Raw genomic sequence first — 20,699 nt, 5'->3', positions numbered from 1 at the left:
GCGTACTGTGACTCGGTGCTGGAACGAGGCTTTAGAAAAGGCAGCCAGTGATGGAGATCGATACCAGGTCCTTTCACACCAGATAGGAGTTTATAAAGTGTTATAGAAGAAAAAGTGCATTTAAACACAGAGACACGGAGGTGCAGTAAGACTGGGTGTAAATATAGAGCAAAACCAAATGTCAGTATTATTTTTGGTGCATATGAAGAGCTGACAGACAGATCAGCTTAAAGTTCTTACTTTTCTTTGTCCTTTAAATCACATTCACACCAGCTTTAATCTATGAATTCCACTCGCGCGTCATCGAGACACGTTTTATTTTCCTCGGGTGACGAAGTGAAAGACAGATCCACAAAATGAGCGTGAGTGTTACTGTTCACATAAGAGGTGGCGGCAGATGTGCTGATGGTGGGTATGTTTGAAGACGAGTTAATGACCTGTTAATGAAAGACATTTGAATATTACATGAAATGTTTCCCATGTGTAACTTTTCAGCGTGCACTGTGATGAAGACCATGCAAACGTTTTATCCCTGGATGCTGAAAGCTGCAGCATCTTTGGCTGAATATATGCGTCTTCCTCACTGCAGACTGTGTAAGCTAACACAGCTGTCTAACATACAAAGACGAGGGGCCGGTGTGAGTTGACGCTCTGCTGGTCTCTGGGTGCCAGCGTTGTCGTCTGTTCCAGCTGACAGTGCTGTGCAAGCTGCCCGAGGCTGCCTGGACCGGCGTGAGCGTTCCCGGGTCCTCTAATGACTGCTTCTTCAAAGAGCAGTAATTGGTTTGGCAGGCAGCATTTCATAACAAAGACACCTTGTTAAAACTGAGAAAAGTTGCTGCCGCTCTGAGATGAAAACTGCACTCGACTTTGGTCAGCGAGGGTAACTTTGATGATGAAGCACTTCCTGTTTCACCTGAAGAACCTGTAACACTTCAGTGTCACATGTTTTTATTCAGGTTCAAAAATGTCAAAAAGAGAAACTTGACACGTCTCTGCAGGACTTTGATGTCATAAACAAACTGCACGTTCCCCCTCGTGCACCCCCCTCTGGGACTCATTTCCAATTTGTTTTTAAAGCAATTTGTTCTCCATTCCTCTCAATTTTGCCGGATTCTTGTACATATCCTGCCTCCTGCTGCTATAATAAGGCATACCCACAGAGGCAGCTAAAATGAAACTACAGTTTTATTATTATTATGACTCAAAAAAACAGAGACCACAGCAGACGCAGAAAGAGGGAAGACAGAAAGGCTTCACCTATCAGTATTTTACTCACCTCATCGTAGTAGATCCTGAAGTCAGCCTTCTTGCCCCGGAGGTCCCACTGCACGATCGTCCCGCTCTCAAACCCTATAAGCAGCTGCAGACAAGAGGACAGAGGAGACCGTTCATAATAAAAACATCAGGTCTGTGCTCAGTGTGAGGTGTGATGATGATGATGATCGGCTATTTATGTTTTAACCATTATTTATTGACTCAGTCACAGTAGAGTAAAACAGGACAGCAGCCTCCTCCTAACTTGTTACCCAGTGATTAAACTGGATTTTTTCACACTGAGTGGCTGATTGTGAGCAACCAGCTGGTTTCCCAGAGGCTAAGCGTGCAACACCTGCAGCCTCTGTGTGACCACAAGCTGATTACACAGCTCACCTGGTGGGAGGACCACCAGCCTTCAGACTGACTGCCGTCACTGTCAGACAGAAGGTTTTAGCAGACAGACAGGTTGCCAACATGGTGAAATCAGCCGGAGTCAATCAGTGCTGATGAGCATGAGTCACTGGCAAAGTGTCTGTTTGCAGTAGGAGACTCGACTCAGTCGGCTGCCAGTTGGTTGCATTCTGGTTATAGTCCTATAAAAACAAGGTTTCCAGGTGCTTGTGTTATTCTGCAGTCAAATTGTTTCCTGCAGCAACTATGTCACCATCTGAGGAAGGTTTGTTTCTGTGTCAAATCTATAAAGTTCTGGCTGAACTCTGAATGTAAGCAAATTGCAGGTGGACAGCAGCAGATTGGCCACACCTGTGTTATCACAAACTGATTGCATGTTACTGCAAACATGCCATTCAGTCTTAGACTGATAGCAGACTGATAGCAGACTGTCTTATTCCCATTTTAGATGACAACATTAGCTGCAGATGGTGTTGGAGGTGCAGCCTCAGCTGTGTCACTGGCTTGCTTTGTCTCACAGTCCCATCACTGGCTGCCTAACACACACACTGGGTCAGGCTGTTTATCTGTGTCTCTACATGAACAAATGCACACAAACACAGAGATTTACTGATTTACACACACTGAGAATAACACAGACTCCTTCATGTACACGGACAATTCGTTGCAGTCCTTACCATATCAGCTCTGATTTATATAGAATACACTGGCACCACATAAACAGGCTCCATAAACAAACAGCCCTGCATGCACCGGAGGAGAAAAAGCAACACTCCCACATACTACAACCCAGTTACACACAAATTCACAAACAGACGATAAAAGGGGAAGCAAAGCCGACCCAATCTGATCACAGATCAGAGGAGAGCTGCTGCAGGAGCACAGCTTTAAAGACAGAGAGGAGCAAACAGCTCTCCTGCTGAGTGCAAAGACTGTGTGACACTGCACATCTGAAGAAGGGAAGCAGAGTGCAGGTGAGGGGGAAAAGCAAACCCGGCTCTCGTGAATTCTGCAGCTCTGAATACATTTAGCAGCAGTGAGAGTGAAGGACTAACACTGTAGGATCTGCAGGCAGGTCTGCTGTGATGTGAATGAGACATATCAGTGACATCTCATTCACATAATAAATATCTATTAACCATGAAAACAGTATTCATGCGGCTCTATTGTGGGCAGTTTAAAGAGAATACTGCAGCACGTAGACAAACTGCAGTGAAATTACAGTCGTTTACTCCAGCAGAGATTTCATCTAAGGCAACAAAGCAAAACCTGAAAATAATCTTTTATGGGCTTTGGTGAAGAATAACAGCAGAAAATTTAACTGCTTTTTAAACAATTTTTCTTTTCATTCACTTTTTTGGGCTTTTATTTGATGTTTTTTGCAGCACGTTAAAAGAGAGAAACGGCTTAAACAACACAAAATCTGTTCAAAAAAGACCGAATAAAGAGCAGATGTTACATATACTACATATTTATAAGCTGAATAAGTGATGCTGCCACTGGAAATATTCATTTAATATCTGCTGTCATCATTAATTCAGTTTCTGCTTTGGTGGAACCAGCTCCCAGTCTGGATCCAGGAGACAGACACTATCTCTACTTTTAAGGTCTAAAACTTTCCTTTTTGCTAAAGCATATAGTTAGGGCTGGACCAGGTGACCCTGAGTCCTCCCTTAGTTATGCTGCAATAGGTGTAGGCTGCCGGGGATTCCCATGATGCACTGGGTGTTTCTTCTTCACTCACTATGTGTTAATAGACCTCTCTGCATCGAATCATATCTGTTATTAACCTCTGTCTCTCTTCCACAGCATGTCTTTATCCTGTCTTCCTTCTCTCACCCCAACCAATCACAGCAGATGGCCCCGCCCCTCCCTGAGCCTGGTTCTGCCGGAGGTTTCTTCCTGTTAAAAGGGAGTTTTTCCTTCCCACTGTCGCCAAAGCGCTTGCTCATAGGGGGTCATATGATTGTTGGGTTTTGTCTGTATATAGATGTCTGTGATTTGGTGTTATATAAATGACACTGTTCCAAACCTGTGTTAGTGATCAGTAATATAATGAGAAATGCTCTGTATTTCCTGCTGTACGTTAAACTTGTTGAACCAGAGTCAGACCTGGATTTTTAAAGACTTCCAGTTGCACAAAGTGATGCTGAGACTGATATCATCTGAGGTCGTTTCAGGATAATTTTTCTACAGAATGCCATTTATCATCTCATAGTGACTTCATCTCAAAGCTTTTATCCAGTTTGAAAGACAGACTGAGCGGAACAGGAAAGCGAGTCCTCAGGCTTCATGGTAGATGAGCCTGCATGAACACTGACAGCAGAGAAGCTGGTGCATCAGCTGGCGACCAGCAAACTCACACTAACCCTTCAGTGACAGTCATCATTACCAGACACATGGAGGCTATCTTAACTAACCACAGCTACAGGACAGCAGCATTAGCGTGAGCAGAGTCAGAGCTACACTCAGGGATGCAGCTGTGTGATCACATCTTACTGCTGTTGTTGGGAAGACAAAGGCTAAAAACAAGGTTTGCAGTAAAAACAAAAGCACATCTAAGAGAACTTGTTCCCTTTGCTTACTAAGGGTTAACTTTGTGTTGTTCAAGGAGAGGAGACGTTTCTAAACACACGGCCTTTGTTCTTGCTTGCAGTGAGCGACTGCAGTAGGTGACAGCAGCTGAAAATTCATGTCTCATTCTTTTGTCTTTAAAGCTTTTCAAGTCTGGTTTCATCCGAGGGCTACAGAATTCCACTGGCAAAAATCAATATGCCTCTCAATGACCTCTCTTTCTCTTTTTCAGCAACCGCCACCTGCAACTTTTCCATCCAGCTTCTTTCTTCTTTGTTCGCGAGTAAAAAAAAGCAAAACAAAGACGAGGGCACCAAGAGGAGAGACGCTGCACAGAGGACGGCTCTTTTTCGGCAAGCACACAAAGACGGCCAAGGTGAGAGAGTGAAAGGTGAGCAATTAGAAAAAAATAATGGCCGACAGGAAGAAAGGGTCGGGATCGAGGATGAAGATGGGGGGAAGCGATGGTGGGCGGGGATGACAGCTACATGGCAGAGGAAAAAGCTCCGATTTTACTGGAGGCACAAAGTGTGAAAAGGGAGGCAGCTTCAGTGCAGCAGACTGCTTCAGCGTTAGCGCTGGTGCTCGAGGAGAACCATGAAGGTGATGCTTTGATCCGCCTACACACCTTTCCTTCATCCTTTGGGCTGTCACTCAAATGAACGACTGGTCCTGGGTGAGTTTTAGTTGATCTGTAATGAGAAGGGAAAATAACAGAGGTGAGGAAGACAAAGTGTAACGCTCTGAAACAATACTGCAACAACTGTAAAAGCTTTACTGCAGCCACGCACACGCACTCAGCATCACAGGCATGCTTTACGCTAGCACGCTGCTTAGCTGTGTGACATTCGTCGGCACTGTGTGGAAGAGAGAGAACCCACTTGATGTATTCAAATTGCAGTCAGCAGGGAGCAACAACAACAAAGCCTTACTTGTGGTATTTATTAAATTTTTAAGGTGTTTCTGTTATAGCTGTAATTTTTTGGCCCTTAAAAAAGCTGCCTGCTGCCAGCCACCATAATAGCACACAACACTGAGGACTGACATTTAGATATCAGGTATATTGTTTCTGTGGCGATGCAAAAATTACAGCCTGCAGTATGAAACACGCCGTAAAGGTGTCAATCTAAACGCTCACGTCAGGCTCTTTTTATGAATAATGTGAGGAAATGTGACATATGCATCATGTCAGTGTTTAAATGAAGTAAGGCACATAATGCCTAAAGTATACAGTCCTGTGCAGAAGTCTTGAGCCACCCTCCTTTCTTTATATTTTGCAAGATATGTGATTGAAACGTGCAAACATACATGGAAACACAGCACGTACGGCAAAAACAGAGTCTGTGCTGAAGAAGCATAAAGTCTGAGCTCTCTGTCAGCTCTGTGAGGATCTTCAGGAACAGTTCTCCAGGCTTCCTGAAGGACAGTCAAAGCTCTTCTTTGGATGTTTCTGCCTTTGGTTGTGTTCCCTGTCAGGATGATCCCACACCGCTTCAGTGATGCTGAGCTCTGAGGAGGCCCATCCATCACTGATGTGTGCTTTGTGTTTGGCATCACTATGATGCTGAAAAATGAAGCTGCTGCCAGTCAGATGTTTCCAGATGTTCCTGCGTGGTGGATCAGACTCTGTAATTCATCAGCTTATCAAAGATCTCCAACAGCACTGACTGACCTGAAACCATGACAGAGCCTCCACCGTGCTTCACAGATGGCTGCAGACTCTCACTGTTGGACCTCCTCCTGACCTCCTCGTACACACTGACCATGATGTGGATCCATCTCTCCATCACACCTGTTCCTCTGACCTTCAGTCCAGTTCTTGTGTCATTTTCAGCCTCAGCCTTTCCTCCCGTTTCCCTTCAGCCGTCCTTCACTGACAGCATTTCTGATGAGGCTTCAGTGAACTGTAGGTGGACCATTGCTCAGGTCCTGTGTCAGGTCTCTGATGGATTTTTTCCTGCTTCCTATTAACATGACTTTCAGATACTCTTCATCTGCTGTAGCATGAGCTAAATGAACAAAAGGACTGAATATGAGTGAAAACAGAAAGACCTGAACTACTGCTCAATACCACCTTAACAAGAAAATCTGTCTCCTTGGATACAAAAATATCTGAGGAGAAGGCTCGAGAGTTTTCCACAGGATGGTGTAATATACTATATTATTCTTGAATGATTTATTCTTGCATGATGAGAGTTTGATGAGAGCTCCTTTAATTTAAAGTAAGTTGTTTGTCCGCACCCTTGGAGCAGGCAGCTACAGCAGATCAGTGCTTGATGATTCCTCACAGCACAAACCTGCAGCACTAAAATGAAATGTTTCGCTATTTTCCAAGAAATCCGCATGAGCTGCATGATCACCGGCGGATGTCAGTTTAGCTGCTGCAGTCAGGACACTGTAGCATTGTGCCTATAATCTGGCGAGCTGCGGTAAAGTGTGACTGACGTGTTCAGATGGGCCCGTTTAGTTATGCCTGCTGCTGGAGAGCGATAAAAACATGAAACCAGAACACGCTCTCAATGCATCGCTGTTGGAAGCGGTAAGAAACCAGGATATCAACGAACCATCTGCGACGCACAACACCTGCCCGGCCATGTAAGTGCAGCACACAGGGTGAAAGCCAGGAGCTCGAATATATCGAATATACCCGGTGATGTAACCCGCCTGCTAACGCTGGACCCTGAACCCTCTGCACTGCATCAGCACTCTGCACAGAGAAACAAACGCGTGCTTTTAGAACCAATCAGGACTGATCAACCACAAAACAAGTAGGCGACAGAAAGTTCACAGCAGATATTGAATTTCTGATAAAGCAGAGAAGAGTCAGGAAGCTTGTGATTGTGTGTGGAAGGTCATTTCCTCTGAGAGCCTTTCACAGTGTGGGACACGTGTGAATCTGAGCTGAGTTACTGACTGATAACGTTTCTCCGTCAAGGCCAGGCTCTGAAAAGCAGCCCGAGTGAATCTGAAACAAGAATGAATCTGTGTTTGCCGATGCTTGGGATGAATATTTTCTGATAAGCTGTGAGGCCAAACAGCTGAACTGTAGGACTCTCACATTTCTCAAAGTTACAGACGGAAAGTAACTGCAGCGAGCAAGAAGGCTGCTTCACTGTGACGCATCAGAGAGTGCTTGTTTCTGCAGGGTGGTCACAGCTGGAGTTATAGCCAGCGTGTCCACAAATGCTCATGATATCATTTAATCGATGAATGCATGAATCCTACCGCGCTGTCTGATATTCTAATAGAAATAGAAAATCTGATCCAGGTCATGAAGGTCATCTTGCAGTAGTTGTTCTCAGAGACTGTACGATGTTAGGATAATTTTATTTCATGAATAAATAACAGCGCTGCCATTAAAGCAATCAAAGATAATCACATAAAGCTTCCTCTTAAATCCAATTCTTGATCTGAACAGACACACGAGCAGCTCATGGAGATTTTTAACAATTAAAAGCGTTCTTCTTACGTTACAGCGCTTTGCTCTGCAGCCAGGCCACAGTAACCTGGTCTTTTTATTATTTCCTGCTTCTATTTATTATTTCCTGTACCGTTAATGTGCTTTTTAACTCTGTGTTTCTATTATTCATGCTGATTTTCTGGTCGGGCAAACCTCTTCCTCTGTGGTCATTATTCTCCAGATCTTTAAGGTAAGTTGGTGGTTTGTTGTGTGGTTTTAGGGCAGCGTTTCTAATTCTGTCTCTGCTCTTAGGTGAAAGGCTGTTTGCACATAAACAGATGAACAATTAAAGCCCCCGTTAAAGGCACGATGGTCCCAGTGCTTATTAAGCAGTGATTTTACCAAATCAGGCTGAAGATGGTGCCAAAAACAAATCTGCACTGCTTGTTGTGGCTGATCTACAATCAGACTGTTTTCCTGCCCAGTGAGCACGCACGATTAACCAATAACTCTATTCTGCATAAACTAAGAAGAAAAAGCACACATTTAGACTGTTCTTCTAATGCAGCTGGTAGGAAGAAAATGATATTACTGAAATATTTTGTAACATCTGAGAAGCACGAGCACCTTTTGGGATAAACAAACACAAAGACACCTTAAGCTCCAGGGGCGCCATGACAACCAATCACGGCTAAAAAAGGATAAATAATCGATATGACAGACGAGAGGGAGCGAGGCAGGAAACAGCACGTCAGCTGCAGACACAGCACTCATTATGTGTCACATGTATTCATGTAATATCGCATGTGCTGAGGCTGTGTTGCACACCGCTCGTCAATACGAAACATGGCAACAGTCAAATATGTTTGAGCTTGATTTTTGACTGCCTCTTGTTTTATGATGTTTTATGTTCTTAGAGATCATTTATGTCCATGCTGGGATCTCTGGAGACGACACAGGAAGTCCAGCATCTGTCTGCTGTGAATGTCAGCAGAGTCGCTCAGACTGACAGAGGAAGTGATGAAACAAAAGCTTTGACATAATTACTCAGTGACTGTGAGGCGTCCAGGTCCCCCCCTCCCTCACCGCGCCGCTGTCTGTCTGAAGTACGGCTCTCGTGGCAACGTTTCCAAAGTCTTTCTCTAACTATGCAGACGTTAACATGCCAGCTGAGGCTCGTAGAGTCTGAGGGGAGACGCTGTTGTTGTGATGTCCACTCACACACCTGAATACTCCACACCGTCAGGCTGCTGAAACTTTGGTTTTTATGGAAAGAAAAAAGGATCATTCTTCATTTTCTAACTAAATGTTCACATGACTGTCAGCAGGGTAGGTTTTAGCTCTTTAACCTTATTTGATGTTAGAATTAGAAATAATAATATTGAAATCATTGGCTCAGTCCAACATCATCATTTTAGCACACCGCTCAGTCTCAGAGTTACTATGAAGGGTGGTACCACCCCCCAGTGATGCAATCACACATCCCACGGGGGAACAGTGGGGCGATCAGATTATGGCGTGGACCGCCAAGCACCGCTTTATCTGTTATCACGCTCGCCGAGTTCAACAAAGGCAAACCAATGGAACCGATACAGACACTGATTTTGTCCTTTGGTGTCTTCATTAAAATTACTATTACAGATTTTATGTGTAATAGATTACTCTGGACAGGTGTAATCCTCTGGTGTAAGTATACACTACAGAGCAAAGGATGCACTTTACTGTGTTCAGTGACACAGACTTTGAGGATCAGCAGAAGCTGTTTCAGCTCGTTTTAATGGAGGATTTGAAATGATGATAAATCCAAACAACAATATATTTGGTTTAAGAAGAAAACAGTTTAAATAATCTCACGTGTTTGACTCAGAGGAAAGACGGGGGTGTTGTAGAGGGGGAGGAACTGCACTGCAGGAAATGGTTTACAGTAAATTTCTTCAAGTGCTGAACTTTTCTTGACCCTGAGGCAGGTGTCTGTAGTTTTTATGACTTCATCTCTGCAGCGATGCCAGTTTAGACTCAGAGCTCTCTGAGTGGGTTTTCACCCATCCACTCTGAAACGTACTCCGTGGCTCTGCTAAATGTCCATGTGGAAAAGGTTTGGAGAAACACTGTTTGTTCTGGAGCAAACCCTAATGCATCCTTTTTTTGAGAGGCCACCCGCTGCTTGTGCTGCATGCATGTGGTGGGGAGGTGCTCAGAGTGCTGATGAATGTACAAAGTGCAGGATTTTCATTATAAAGAAAAACGCTGTTTAAAGTGGCCATTCTTTACCCGCTGCACCAACGTAAGAACAGAAAAACGATTCTGTGAGATCTGAAGGCGTAAACATGTCAGCGCGGCCTTTTTACACACAGTATTTAATAAAGACGATGATCTTTTCATAACCCTCCCGCTGATGTATGGATTTCTCTAGCATGTACGCATTTTTGCTCATTACTCATCCTGTGAAGAGGCCGTGAAACCGGGCGGTGGCTGGAAGCCAATTGTTTATTTTACAGTCCCAATAGCAGAAATAGGAAAACATGCCAGTGTTGATTACAGCTGACACGAAGCCAGGCGCAAACATAATTCTGCTCATCAGAGGGCTCTGTGAGGAGTGTGCACGGGGCTGCTGTGTTTTCCCATTTCTCCTCGCATCTCATTTTTATCTCTCATTTCAGAGCGAATCTCCTGAAGATGAAATTGGGCATTAAATATGTTGCAAACCCATCTGAATATCAATGAGAGCCCGGCCCTCCTGTTTGGCTGCACTGGTCCCACTTGAATTGGTTTTTTTTGCACACTAAAACAACCAAACGACTCATGCAGTCATACGTCGATGCGATTCACCCCCTCCTGTTTGCATGGTTAGGCGACTTCTCCCTCGCTCGCTAAATGCTGCACAAAGTCCCCTCTCATCCTTATTCATGTTTCGTGGAAATCCTCCCCAGATAAATAATAGGAGTCCCCAGTCACCCCGGCTGTTGATGAGAAGAGATTCATTCTCTACTCGTTCATGAACCCTACTTCAGGAAGATAAAGAGTGCTGACGGTTAGGAAATACAGACTATATTACAGCGTATGCTCGGCAGTGCGTAATATATGCCCATTGTTGAGACTGTGGTGCACTCTGCAGCTTAAGTCATAAAGGAAAGTTACCTATTCTTAAATGAGCCATTATCTACAGGCCATCTCTCCCTGATATTTAATTATAGAGGATCCAGCAGACATTTAGCTGTGTCAGCATGTTGAGTCACTTCTATAGAAGCATTAGAGATGTCACCGAGACCGAGACCTACGATTCCTGTCAATACCAGAAGACTGAAAACGAGACTGGCTGTGTTTCTATACTGCAGGTACTGTAGGCAGGTGTATATACACCAGGCTGCAACTGCTCCAGGAAGATGAGGAAGAAGAAAAATAAGACAAAAATGGAAAACACTGCACATCCTACACTGGCCTCATAGCTCCGTCCTCACTAAAGGAAAATCCACAGAAGTCGACAGGCAAACATTCCTGACAGACGAAGGAGAAACGTCCAACTGAATGAGCTTCGACTCGTCCAAGTATCATCTTCTCATGTTCTCCTGAAGTACACATGAGCAAATCTGAGAAAGCTGGCTTGGCTGTAAGTGTGAATTAGAGAGCGAATGGTTGTCTGGCTCTCACATTTTCACTGCTGTGATTGGCTCCAGCTCAGCCGTGACTCTCACCTGAATAAGCTGAACAAAAAATGGACGGATTCGGTAACGTGACCTGCCTTAGTCGGACGTGTTGGTGGCTCGTATGTTTTTGGCTGTTTAATTAACCAGATATGAACTTTTCCCGTGAACATGCACGGATGTTAGAAAGCACCGAGGCGTAGCACAAAGTGCGTGTATGAATGGGTGGATGAAGCATGTTGTAAACGGTGCTTTTAGAGTAGAAACACACTACATGAGAACCAGTCCATTTGCCATTCACACTCCCACTGCATTAACATTCATCTTTCTTTGTTGTGGGAAACATAAAATGCCGTTGACATTCCAGCCTCACTGACAGCTCACAGGCTGGCAGGCTACAGGTGGCTGCAGTCCTCTCATTACCTGCAGTTGATTACACGACGTGTTTCATGTGCATCAAAGTTGTAACACATTCACATCGCTGTGTTTATCCATCGTTATGTCACCTGGAAATCCTGAAGCACGAGCAGGTGAACGTGGCTGCACGCTGCACGCTGTCTGTCGGTTAATCCCACACAGACTCATTCCAAACAAAACCAACCAATCCTACGTCAGTAGAGAGGTACAAGTATGAAGGTAAAGGAGTAACGTAGCCTCAGCATACTTTTCTAACCTCTGATAAACACTGGTAATATTTTAAGTCTTCAGTTAAACAAATATGTGTTACTGTGACTGGACACAAGGAGTAGAAACAGCTGCTCTGCTCTGAGCACGTTATCACGCAGCAGGTGTTACCACAGTCATGTGATCAATGTAGAAACCAGACCTTTGTTACGCTGCGGTCCACAGACTACTGCAAAATTAAAAACTCATCACAGAAGGACACGATCTACACGAAGTGTTCATGTGTGCGGTCGCTTTTCTCCTCAGCTGAGACTAATACAACAATATTTCATAGGTGACTGTGATAAAGGACGTCTTCAGTGTGCATGCAGGGCAACCTTACAGCTAGAGCTAAGTCTTTATCGACAGCAACGATCTTCCACATGAAACTGTGACACTTTTATTCTTCCAATTCGTCGCTACAGTTTTCTCACAGTTTTCAAACTTCTGAGCTTCTTAAACGGATGCTGAGCTTGTCCTTGTTGACTTTGTTGGGAAGAATCAACAAACCAAACTTCCTGTTAAAATCCCAACCGCTGCCTCTGTGTGATGATTGGCAGACAGCACCTCCCACGCACGCACATCGTGTCGAGCCTGCTCGCCATAGTTTCGACTGTCACAAGGCAACAAGATGGCTCGGTATAAGAGTGACTTATGACTGACACTGCAGCAGGGGACTTGTCAGGGTAACACCAGAAGAGCAGCGCGTAGGTGGGTGACACCGCGGAAAACAAACGGCCGTACAATGCAGCTGAGCAGCGTGTGCGTGCATGATGGGACCGAGCTGTCAATCGGGGGCATATGTCAGTTTCACAATAACCAAACACAAGAGCGTGCACATCGTGTTTCACTGAAGGAATCTAACAGTAATTTCTAACTCTTTACCCTTTGAAAGCCTGCTAGCAGTCAGCCTTGAAGCTCTTTTTCTGACATACTTCACGTCTGCTTGTAGAACAAAAAAGACGGGTTTGCAGGAAGTCTCTTCCTACACCGCCTCCCTCGGAAAAACAAACAAACTATTCTAATGATCATCAAACCACAACTTCAGAGATGTCAGAACCTCTCACAAAAGGCAGATGGAGGTCCTCAAATGCTGTCATTATTGGGGAGAGTTAAGGAAAGTCCAAAGGAGGAAAAGCTCATGTCTTGGTTGCGGTCGTAGCTGTTGTTACAGTATGCATGTATGTATCTAAGTATGCATGTTCAGAAAGACTGAGAAAGGGTCAGTCGAGGATGTAACACCAGCAAACACAAAGTCATGCCAACTGACCTCCACACAACCAGCATTTTCATCTTCATCGTTTATCGTAAACCGACACCATCGTCACGATTTAGCACTCCTTCTGTTTCAGCCTCAGATACTCACAGTTCGATGGCCTTGTTCCACATGATGACGTATCCGGACAAAATGAAGGACTCGATGTTGACGATGTGCGTGTTCCCGCGCTCCGTCCCCACATACAGCCATTTACTCTGAAAGGGCAGGTGGCAAAATGTGATCCTGCAGAGCAAAGAGACAAGAAGGAAAACAGGCTGAGCGTCAGCCAAACAACGCTTTGTGCCGTCTGTGGGTCAAACACATAACCACACGTCTCTGAGTGTTAGGATAGTAATATACAGCTGCTGCTGCTTATGCTGATGTGCTTATATGTGTTCATCATGTTGTCCATGTGAAATGGGAGCTGCTCAAAATACATCTCATTTGAAATATTATAAGATAAGAAATGTCTTAAAAAGCCTTTTAACACAACGTAAAAGCAGGCGAGGCTGTAACGTGAGGTAATATTTGGACAATTACACTGAAATCTTCTCTCTGGTGTTTTGTTGCCTGAGTATAACTGATGCAGGAGTCTGTGTGTACTGTTTGTGACAGACTGTACCGTGTCACTGTCACAATCATTTTCTCTGTAATAAGCTCCCTTCTTCAGACGAGTCACAGCCTGACTCATGCACGGACGTCACGGCCTGACTCATTCTTTGTCAAGGCTTAATTTAGAACTGTGTTGTTGCAGGATAGCACCTTTCACGCAGGTATGATTGCCCACATTTGCTCTTCCTGCCCTTTAATGATGCGATTCCTGCTTTTCTCATGTGAGAGGAACTTTTTCCCTCAGCCTGTAAGTCCGGCACAAACACTTATGGTACTTCAAAGAAACTCCCAGCAGTAAAAGCTTGATCTTTTTATGTGTTCTGTAACGTTTCACGCTGTTCATATTCGCTTCAAGCTTAGGCTGGTCCACCATTTCAGAACCACCCACCATCATTCTGCACAAAACTTTACATTTGATGTATGAATTATTGAAAACTGTCCCGCCTGCTAAGACAGACGGCGTGGAGAAAAGAGGATGCGGACCTAAATGCAGACAAACGTAGATGGAGGTGGATGTTAACAAAAAGCGAGCCTTTATTTAGGGCTGCAGCAAACATTACAAAATAAAAGGCAGGAAGGGAACTACCAAAAGCTAAACATGAAACCTGGAAACACGGAAGGGAAGAACAGCAGAGGAAATGCAGACGATCCAGCAACAAACCTTGGAGCGAATAGAGAGACAACGAGACACAGGAGGAGAGCACAGCTGGGAGCAATCACACACAACGAGACCGGAGGAACCAAACTGACAACACTAACGTGCACACGAGACTGTCAAAGTAAAACAGGAAACACGAGACAGGCACAGGAGGAGCACAGAGACTGGAAACTATAAACAACAATCAAACACAGAATTGATGTAATTTATGTTCAGAGTGATCTTTGTGTGTCATACACTGTGTTACTTACAATCACCAAACCTGTTTCCAGGAGAATGTGTGTCTCCTGGAAACAGCCTCTAACAAATATTTCATCTTTTTTTTAACGACTGTTCAGAATTTAATGTTTGGAAAAAAAAAAACATATTTTCGATGTTTTCATGTGTTTTTCACGACCACGTAAACCCTGACTTACAATCCTGTTGAATAACACATTATGTTATTGCATAAGAAAATAATTATGTGTGACGCTTCACTGTTTGGTTTCTGTGAGCACCTTAAACAGAGAACAAAGACCAGAGCAGTAAGTCTCATGCTGATCACTGCGCAGAGATGGGGGATCATTGGGCTCCGGCCCAACAGCCACCCACCCAGCAAGTGGCAGGATTATTAGACAGAAGACAAATGAGATGCAGACAATTCAATAAGGATTTAAGGGGCTCGAGGAGATGACAATATTCAAACTGGCTCTGGGCGGGGGGGCGAAGGTAGGGTGTGCAGCAGCACGAGCAGCAGAGGATTACACAGGTGTCTATTCCCACAACAAGCATTTAGGCTTCAGACGTCCAATTTGTACATTTCCTCGTTTAAAGAAGCATTTTATTCATCATTATTACTTCTAATGGATACATAAACATCAATCCATGTGCACAAATTCTGACACTACTGAAAAATGTTGACATTAAATGGTTTAAATTGCTGTATTTTAAGAACCAAACCTGGAGTTTCACAGCAAGTGGTGATAGAGTCCCTGTGGACGGAGAGGAAGAAACTCCGACAGGCTTCTGTAGAAAAGCCTTTCAGCACTGAGTGCTTCAGTTTGAGATAATCGCTCGCATAAAAGACAAAGTGTGGAAGAAATGAGACGACCACAGGAAGTGGGAGGAGGCCCGTAGTGATGAATACAGATATATACGGAAAATCAAAGCTTTTGTTTTAGCGGCACCATGCAGCAGCGCGGACATCATAATTATCGATCTGAGGAAAGAAGAAAAGCATGACTTCAGCTGCCGGCAGAGCAGCAGCTTCAATAAATACTAACAAAGGAAACAGATGCAGAGATTAATCAAATTGGTGACTTCATCTCAGGAACCAGTAACCTCGCCATCTGCTGTGCATGACCAGTGACCAAGTACGTCAGGAATTCCACAGCGACTTCCTGTATCAGCAAACACTCGTATTATTATTTTACTACGACGGCCACGGCCGACAGTCATCACAGAGCGGGTCTCTCTGCTGATTCATGCATTACCCTTGTGGGACTGTGATGAGGTATTAGGCCACTAACTGTCAGAGGTTCAGCCTGGAGACACAGAGCTAAATGGAAAGGCAGTGCTCGGCCTCTGATGGATGATGCACGATGCCCTTTTCTCCTTTTGTCTTACAGCGTGATTCACTGCTCTTCTGCTGAGAGCAAGCGGTTCTGCCTCCTACCTTATCGCACCGACAGGCAGGTGGAACGCTGCTGAAAGAGGGTTTCAACACCTTTGAATCAAAGCATTACTCCTAACATTTACCTCAGAGCCTGTGTGGGCAGACTGGATGTATCACGCACAGCTGCGAGGCTGTAAGACTCAAACATAGACTCTTATGCGATGACGCCAGCTGCAAAAATAGTTAGCTCAATCAGAGACTCCAAATGCAAGGATGGAATGATGTCAATATGATATAAATGATTAGAGTGGGTTAGATTATAGAAGCAGTGGCTTACAGTCAGGTCAGTGTAACCACAGCATCACTTTCTACATATTCAGTAGGCAGCAGCAACTCTCAGGCTACAGGTAACATCCAGCCCCACCAACAACCTGCACGCTGCTGCCATCCATGAGTCTGATCTCACAAATAAATATAATAATGCTGAAGAACGCTTGTATATGTTTGGCCACAGCTACAAACAGGAAGTGCAGAGTGAGTGTTAAAAGCACAGACAGCTGTAGAGGGAAGCGTGGACTGTGCAACATTACTCTGTAATAAACAAATCATCACGTGTACATGTTAGCCACGCAGCTGTCTTTATAGGCAAACAGTGAACACACCAGCACTTCCTCCCATGTCCAAGGGATCTAAGTGAAATCAGCTCATCTCCAGGCTCCTCCTTAAATAATCAGTTGTTAATATCTTTGCATTAAAACAAATACTTATGTTAAAATGTATATAATGATGAATCTTTGCTGCTGCGTTACAGGCACAAAGTCCTCTCCTTTACTGTGTAGCACACTGTTCAGACTGCAGTGCTTCCTGGCTGTGTCATCAGAGCGTCCTGGTCGAGTGTTATGTGCTCGAGACTCAGCTGCTCTGGGTCACAGCTTATTGTTCTCTTGCTTCTCATGGGAAGTTTCAGCAGAGAGAAAACGGCCTCCATGACTCAGATGAAGCAAACAGAGTGAGTCTTACCTTCACTCGCCTGTATTAAGAGTGTAACCCTGCCAGCTGCTGAATGACAATGATGTGATTACATACAGCTACACCGAGCACAGAGTTATGTTCACTAAGTGTCCTTGCCCAGAGAACAGGGACACTCGGGTGTTTAAAGGTATGAAAAGGAAACTTTTTCCTGCTGTAAATATTAAAGGACCTCATCTGTGGCATCGCATCGCACTCTCGATATGCTCTGACCGTTTATCAATGTTTCTTCGCTTGTTTACTGACTCAGACATGCCGTCAGAAACCACAGAGTTAGCTGAAGGTTACTGTGTGTATCTAAGCTGACAGAGCCAACAATCCTGACAGGACCGCAATATTATGTGTCTGGAATAAAGGTACGATCCGTGAGACCTCTGCAGCATGCAGAGGTCCACCTACAGCGAGGACACTCTGCAAACTTGAACACAGCAGCTGAGGTGCAGCAAACGTTCACACTGATTCCTGCTCCCTTAATCACACAGCAGCAGCCTGATCTCTTCCCCTGCAGACAGAAATGGCAGCCTGCAGGTATGCTCAGAATAATCAAACGGTGCTACGCTGAAGCGCCTGTGTCTGAACATGCTCGGCTAAGGCACTCACAGCATTTCGCCCATTTGGGTCACTCAGAGGCAGCGTTTGCATCAACTGAGTGACCCTTTGAGGTTTTCCTGAGGAGGAAACTGGGGGAAAAGTTTTTAAAACCAAGCATCAGCATCCAGAGTCCATTGTTTGGCATTAATGTTTAATGGCAGAGAGCAGAAAATGTGCTGCTGATGGGAAAAAGCAAAGAGCCAATAGACAGAAGGGGCTGAAAAATGGAAAACTAGCTAGCCGAGGATGGGAATCTCTTTCTCCATTCAGAAACCAACGAGCTGTGCCAGAAGTCAAGACACACAGAAGACACTCAGCCTGCTTCAATGAAGAGGAGATGAACATAGGACTTGATCACATTTGTACCAGCTGGAGGAAACATAGTCTGTACCAAGTAACGCCTGCTGGCTTTGACCTTCCTACAGATAATCAGCCAGTATTGTCCAGTGTTACAGGAGCTGCAGGTGGCGTCTCAGCCCTCTCTTTTCTGAGACTTGCATGAGGTGTCAAATATGGAAGCTGCACAGACACTGACACGCAGTCAAGACATCGAGCTGGCACTGTTACACCCACATCACCCCACATCACCCCACATCACCCCACATCACCCCACCAGAACGATGACTTCTAAACAGAAGAGGTTGTCTGGAGCAAAGACAACAGAAATCAGATTCACCTCTCTGACTGTTGTTCGACCCAGGCTGTCATCAGCAATATGTTTTTAAAGTGTTGCACAGGTGAAGAAGCCTGTTTGCTATAACTGTGTAAACACTGCTTCATGTGGTTTTCAGGGTTTAGGTGATAAAATGTGAAATGGCTTCATTTTAGGAGTCGGCTCTGGCAGTGAAAGTGTCGGCTGTGTCGCAGGGTACGGGGGTCATCGGCTGAGGTGGAGCAGAGCTTTCAGCCAGTATCAGAGTTCTGCCCTACATCTGAACAACACTCTGCTTCTCCATCTTTAGGACGCAGCCCAGCATGACCCCAGAGCGTGCAACAGATCCGCTATTCTGCAGGAGGACATCGTGTCAGGTCATGTTTGGTATAACGGACACGTTTTCAGTTCAGTTGTGTAGAAAGCCAAAGTGGTAAGGCTGCTCCTCTAAGCACCCACACTCTGCTGTTTGGCTTTGGATAATGATGCCACAGCTGAGGCTGCTAACCAGCACATGCTTGCTGGTATGGGATGTGGAATGACTTGTAGAAACAGCTGGAGACCATTGGAAAGTGTCCACCTCTATGCCCCTGCTGTTTTTAGAAGATCGTAATGATACAACACAGAGTTAATACATCATGATTCTCAGGGAGGAGGAGGACCAACCAGTGAGTTTGAAGTGTACACACAAACACTCAGCTCGAGCTGATTCGCTTACCAAAGGATGACATCATGAGGGCTACGTCCATCTTTTTATACAGATTTTATGTGCGAGTGTGTGAGTGTGTGCATACCTCTCTCTGTTAAACTTGAGTGAATGCAGGATGGCCGGCCGCCTCTGGCGCAGATTCCACAAGTGCAACGTGTCGTCTGCACAGGCTGAGACCAGCGCCCCCTGGAGGACAGAAAAGACACATCAGCCTGTAATCCTGTACAGCAAGAAGTGTTCATACAGAGACTCTGCAGGGCAGTGATAATAAAGCCACTGCATGAACACGACAGGTTTACCCCGTCTCCAAACATCTGCTTACTGTCCTCACACCTTCACATCTGGGCTCCGCATGGACCCAATCAGATATTTGTTTGTCCAACTTTCCATTAAAACACAGTCACAGCATCACAGACAGAACCAGGCTGAGATAACGATAACGTGGAGCATCACCTCCAAAGCACACGATTTGATTTTCTCTATTTTTCAAAAATGACTCAAATGTGATTTTCTCCACCAATTACAGCGAGACAATGAAAGGATTAAGAAAACTGTGAAAGCGTATCTGTGAGGATTAAAGACCTTGACTTTTACATGCTATTACAAATATGACAGCTACTACTGAGCATGTACATGGAAAGAAATAATGAAAATAATCTTCTATGTTACTTCACGTCTCCCCTCCCCGTATACAGAGACGGTATAAATATATTAGCCTCTTTTCTATTTTACATAATCTCACCGAGAGCTTTTCTTTAAATTGAAGTCGTTCGTGTCTTCCACATCATATAATTCCATCCCACTGGGATTAACACGGCCTCACACTGAATTGCTAATTGCCCATTAAATTGCACTCAGTTTTGCTCTGAAACAGCTTCTACAAATGAAGATAATGTTTCTAATGTTTGCAACCTGACTACTTCTGCAATCACTGTTCTGGAATAATAATGTCCCCTGTTAGAGTGGCACCATTTCATTAAGTGAAAGTAAAATCAAAAGCATATGTGTGTGTGTGTCATTTCGTGCCATTATTTCTTTTAAATGATACAAGTAACTGTTCAAAATCACACGTTTGTCCTGATTCTTCTTTCAGATCAGGCTGCTCTTTTGCTCTAACATGAAACGATGATCATGTGATGCACAGGATCTTCAGTTTCTTGCCTGTGATTTAATGAGACGCTGAGTATTTGCTTATTTGTTGCTGGACTTTTTAAATTTGATTTAAATACTGTATTTTATCTTTACATAGTAACATTGTTGTGTAAGATTAGTGACATTTAAGCTCCAGTAAACGTTAAACCTGTGATTCAGTGAGCAGTGTTCTGGCTGATTCTTAACAAAGTCTGAAGCTTAAAGATTATTTTAACTATGCAGAGACAGTGATGCCCCCCCCCACCACCACCACCACCACCACCACCACCAATCACCCATCTCTCCCAGTATACAGCAGAAAACACTGTAAGTACTGTACTGGTGGTTTGTCAGGGACAGCACAGCTATGCTGTTTTTTCTGTACTACATGTAACTTACTTTGTGTTCAGCTTTAACCTTCTTGTTGTGACTAAAGCACCTCTAATGTTTTTTTGGTGCATGTTTTAAAAATGGTCCTGGGGAGGAAGGTGCTGACTGCTTGAAATCATTTGCCAC

General features: G+C 44.5%; 1 protein-coding gene across 16 annotated transcripts in view; it reads right to left on the bottom strand.

Annotated features, from left to right (window-relative positions):
* The window catches only part of stxbp5l (syntaxin binding protein 5L), a 140,632-nt gene that overhangs the window by 53,228 nt on the left and 66,705 nt on the right, over window positions 1-20,699 (bottom strand). For all 16 annotated transcript variants that reach the window (XM_005450380.3, XM_005450385.3, XM_005450382.3 and 13 more), the window contains exons 4-7: window positions 19,138-19,238; window positions 13,316-13,450; window positions 4,874-4,937; window positions 1,280-1,363 (exon numbers count right to left, since the gene is read on the bottom strand). In XM_005450380.3, the coding sequence (XP_005450437.1) occupies window positions 1,280-1,363; window positions 4,874-4,937; window positions 13,316-13,450; window positions 19,138-19,238 (384 nt within the window). The remainder of the gene's footprint in view (window positions 1-1,279; window positions 1,364-4,873; window positions 4,938-13,315; window positions 13,451-19,137; window positions 19,239-20,699) is intronic.

The sequence above is a fragment of the Oreochromis niloticus genome, linkage group LG16, assembly GCF_001858045.2.
Source record: "Oreochromis niloticus isolate F11D_XX linkage group LG16, O_niloticus_UMD_NMBU, whole genome shotgun sequence".
Taxonomy (NCBI): Eukaryota; Metazoa; Chordata; class Actinopteri; order Cichliformes; family Cichlidae; genus Oreochromis; species Oreochromis niloticus.
This window is presented reverse-complemented; position numbering and strand designations above follow the sequence as displayed.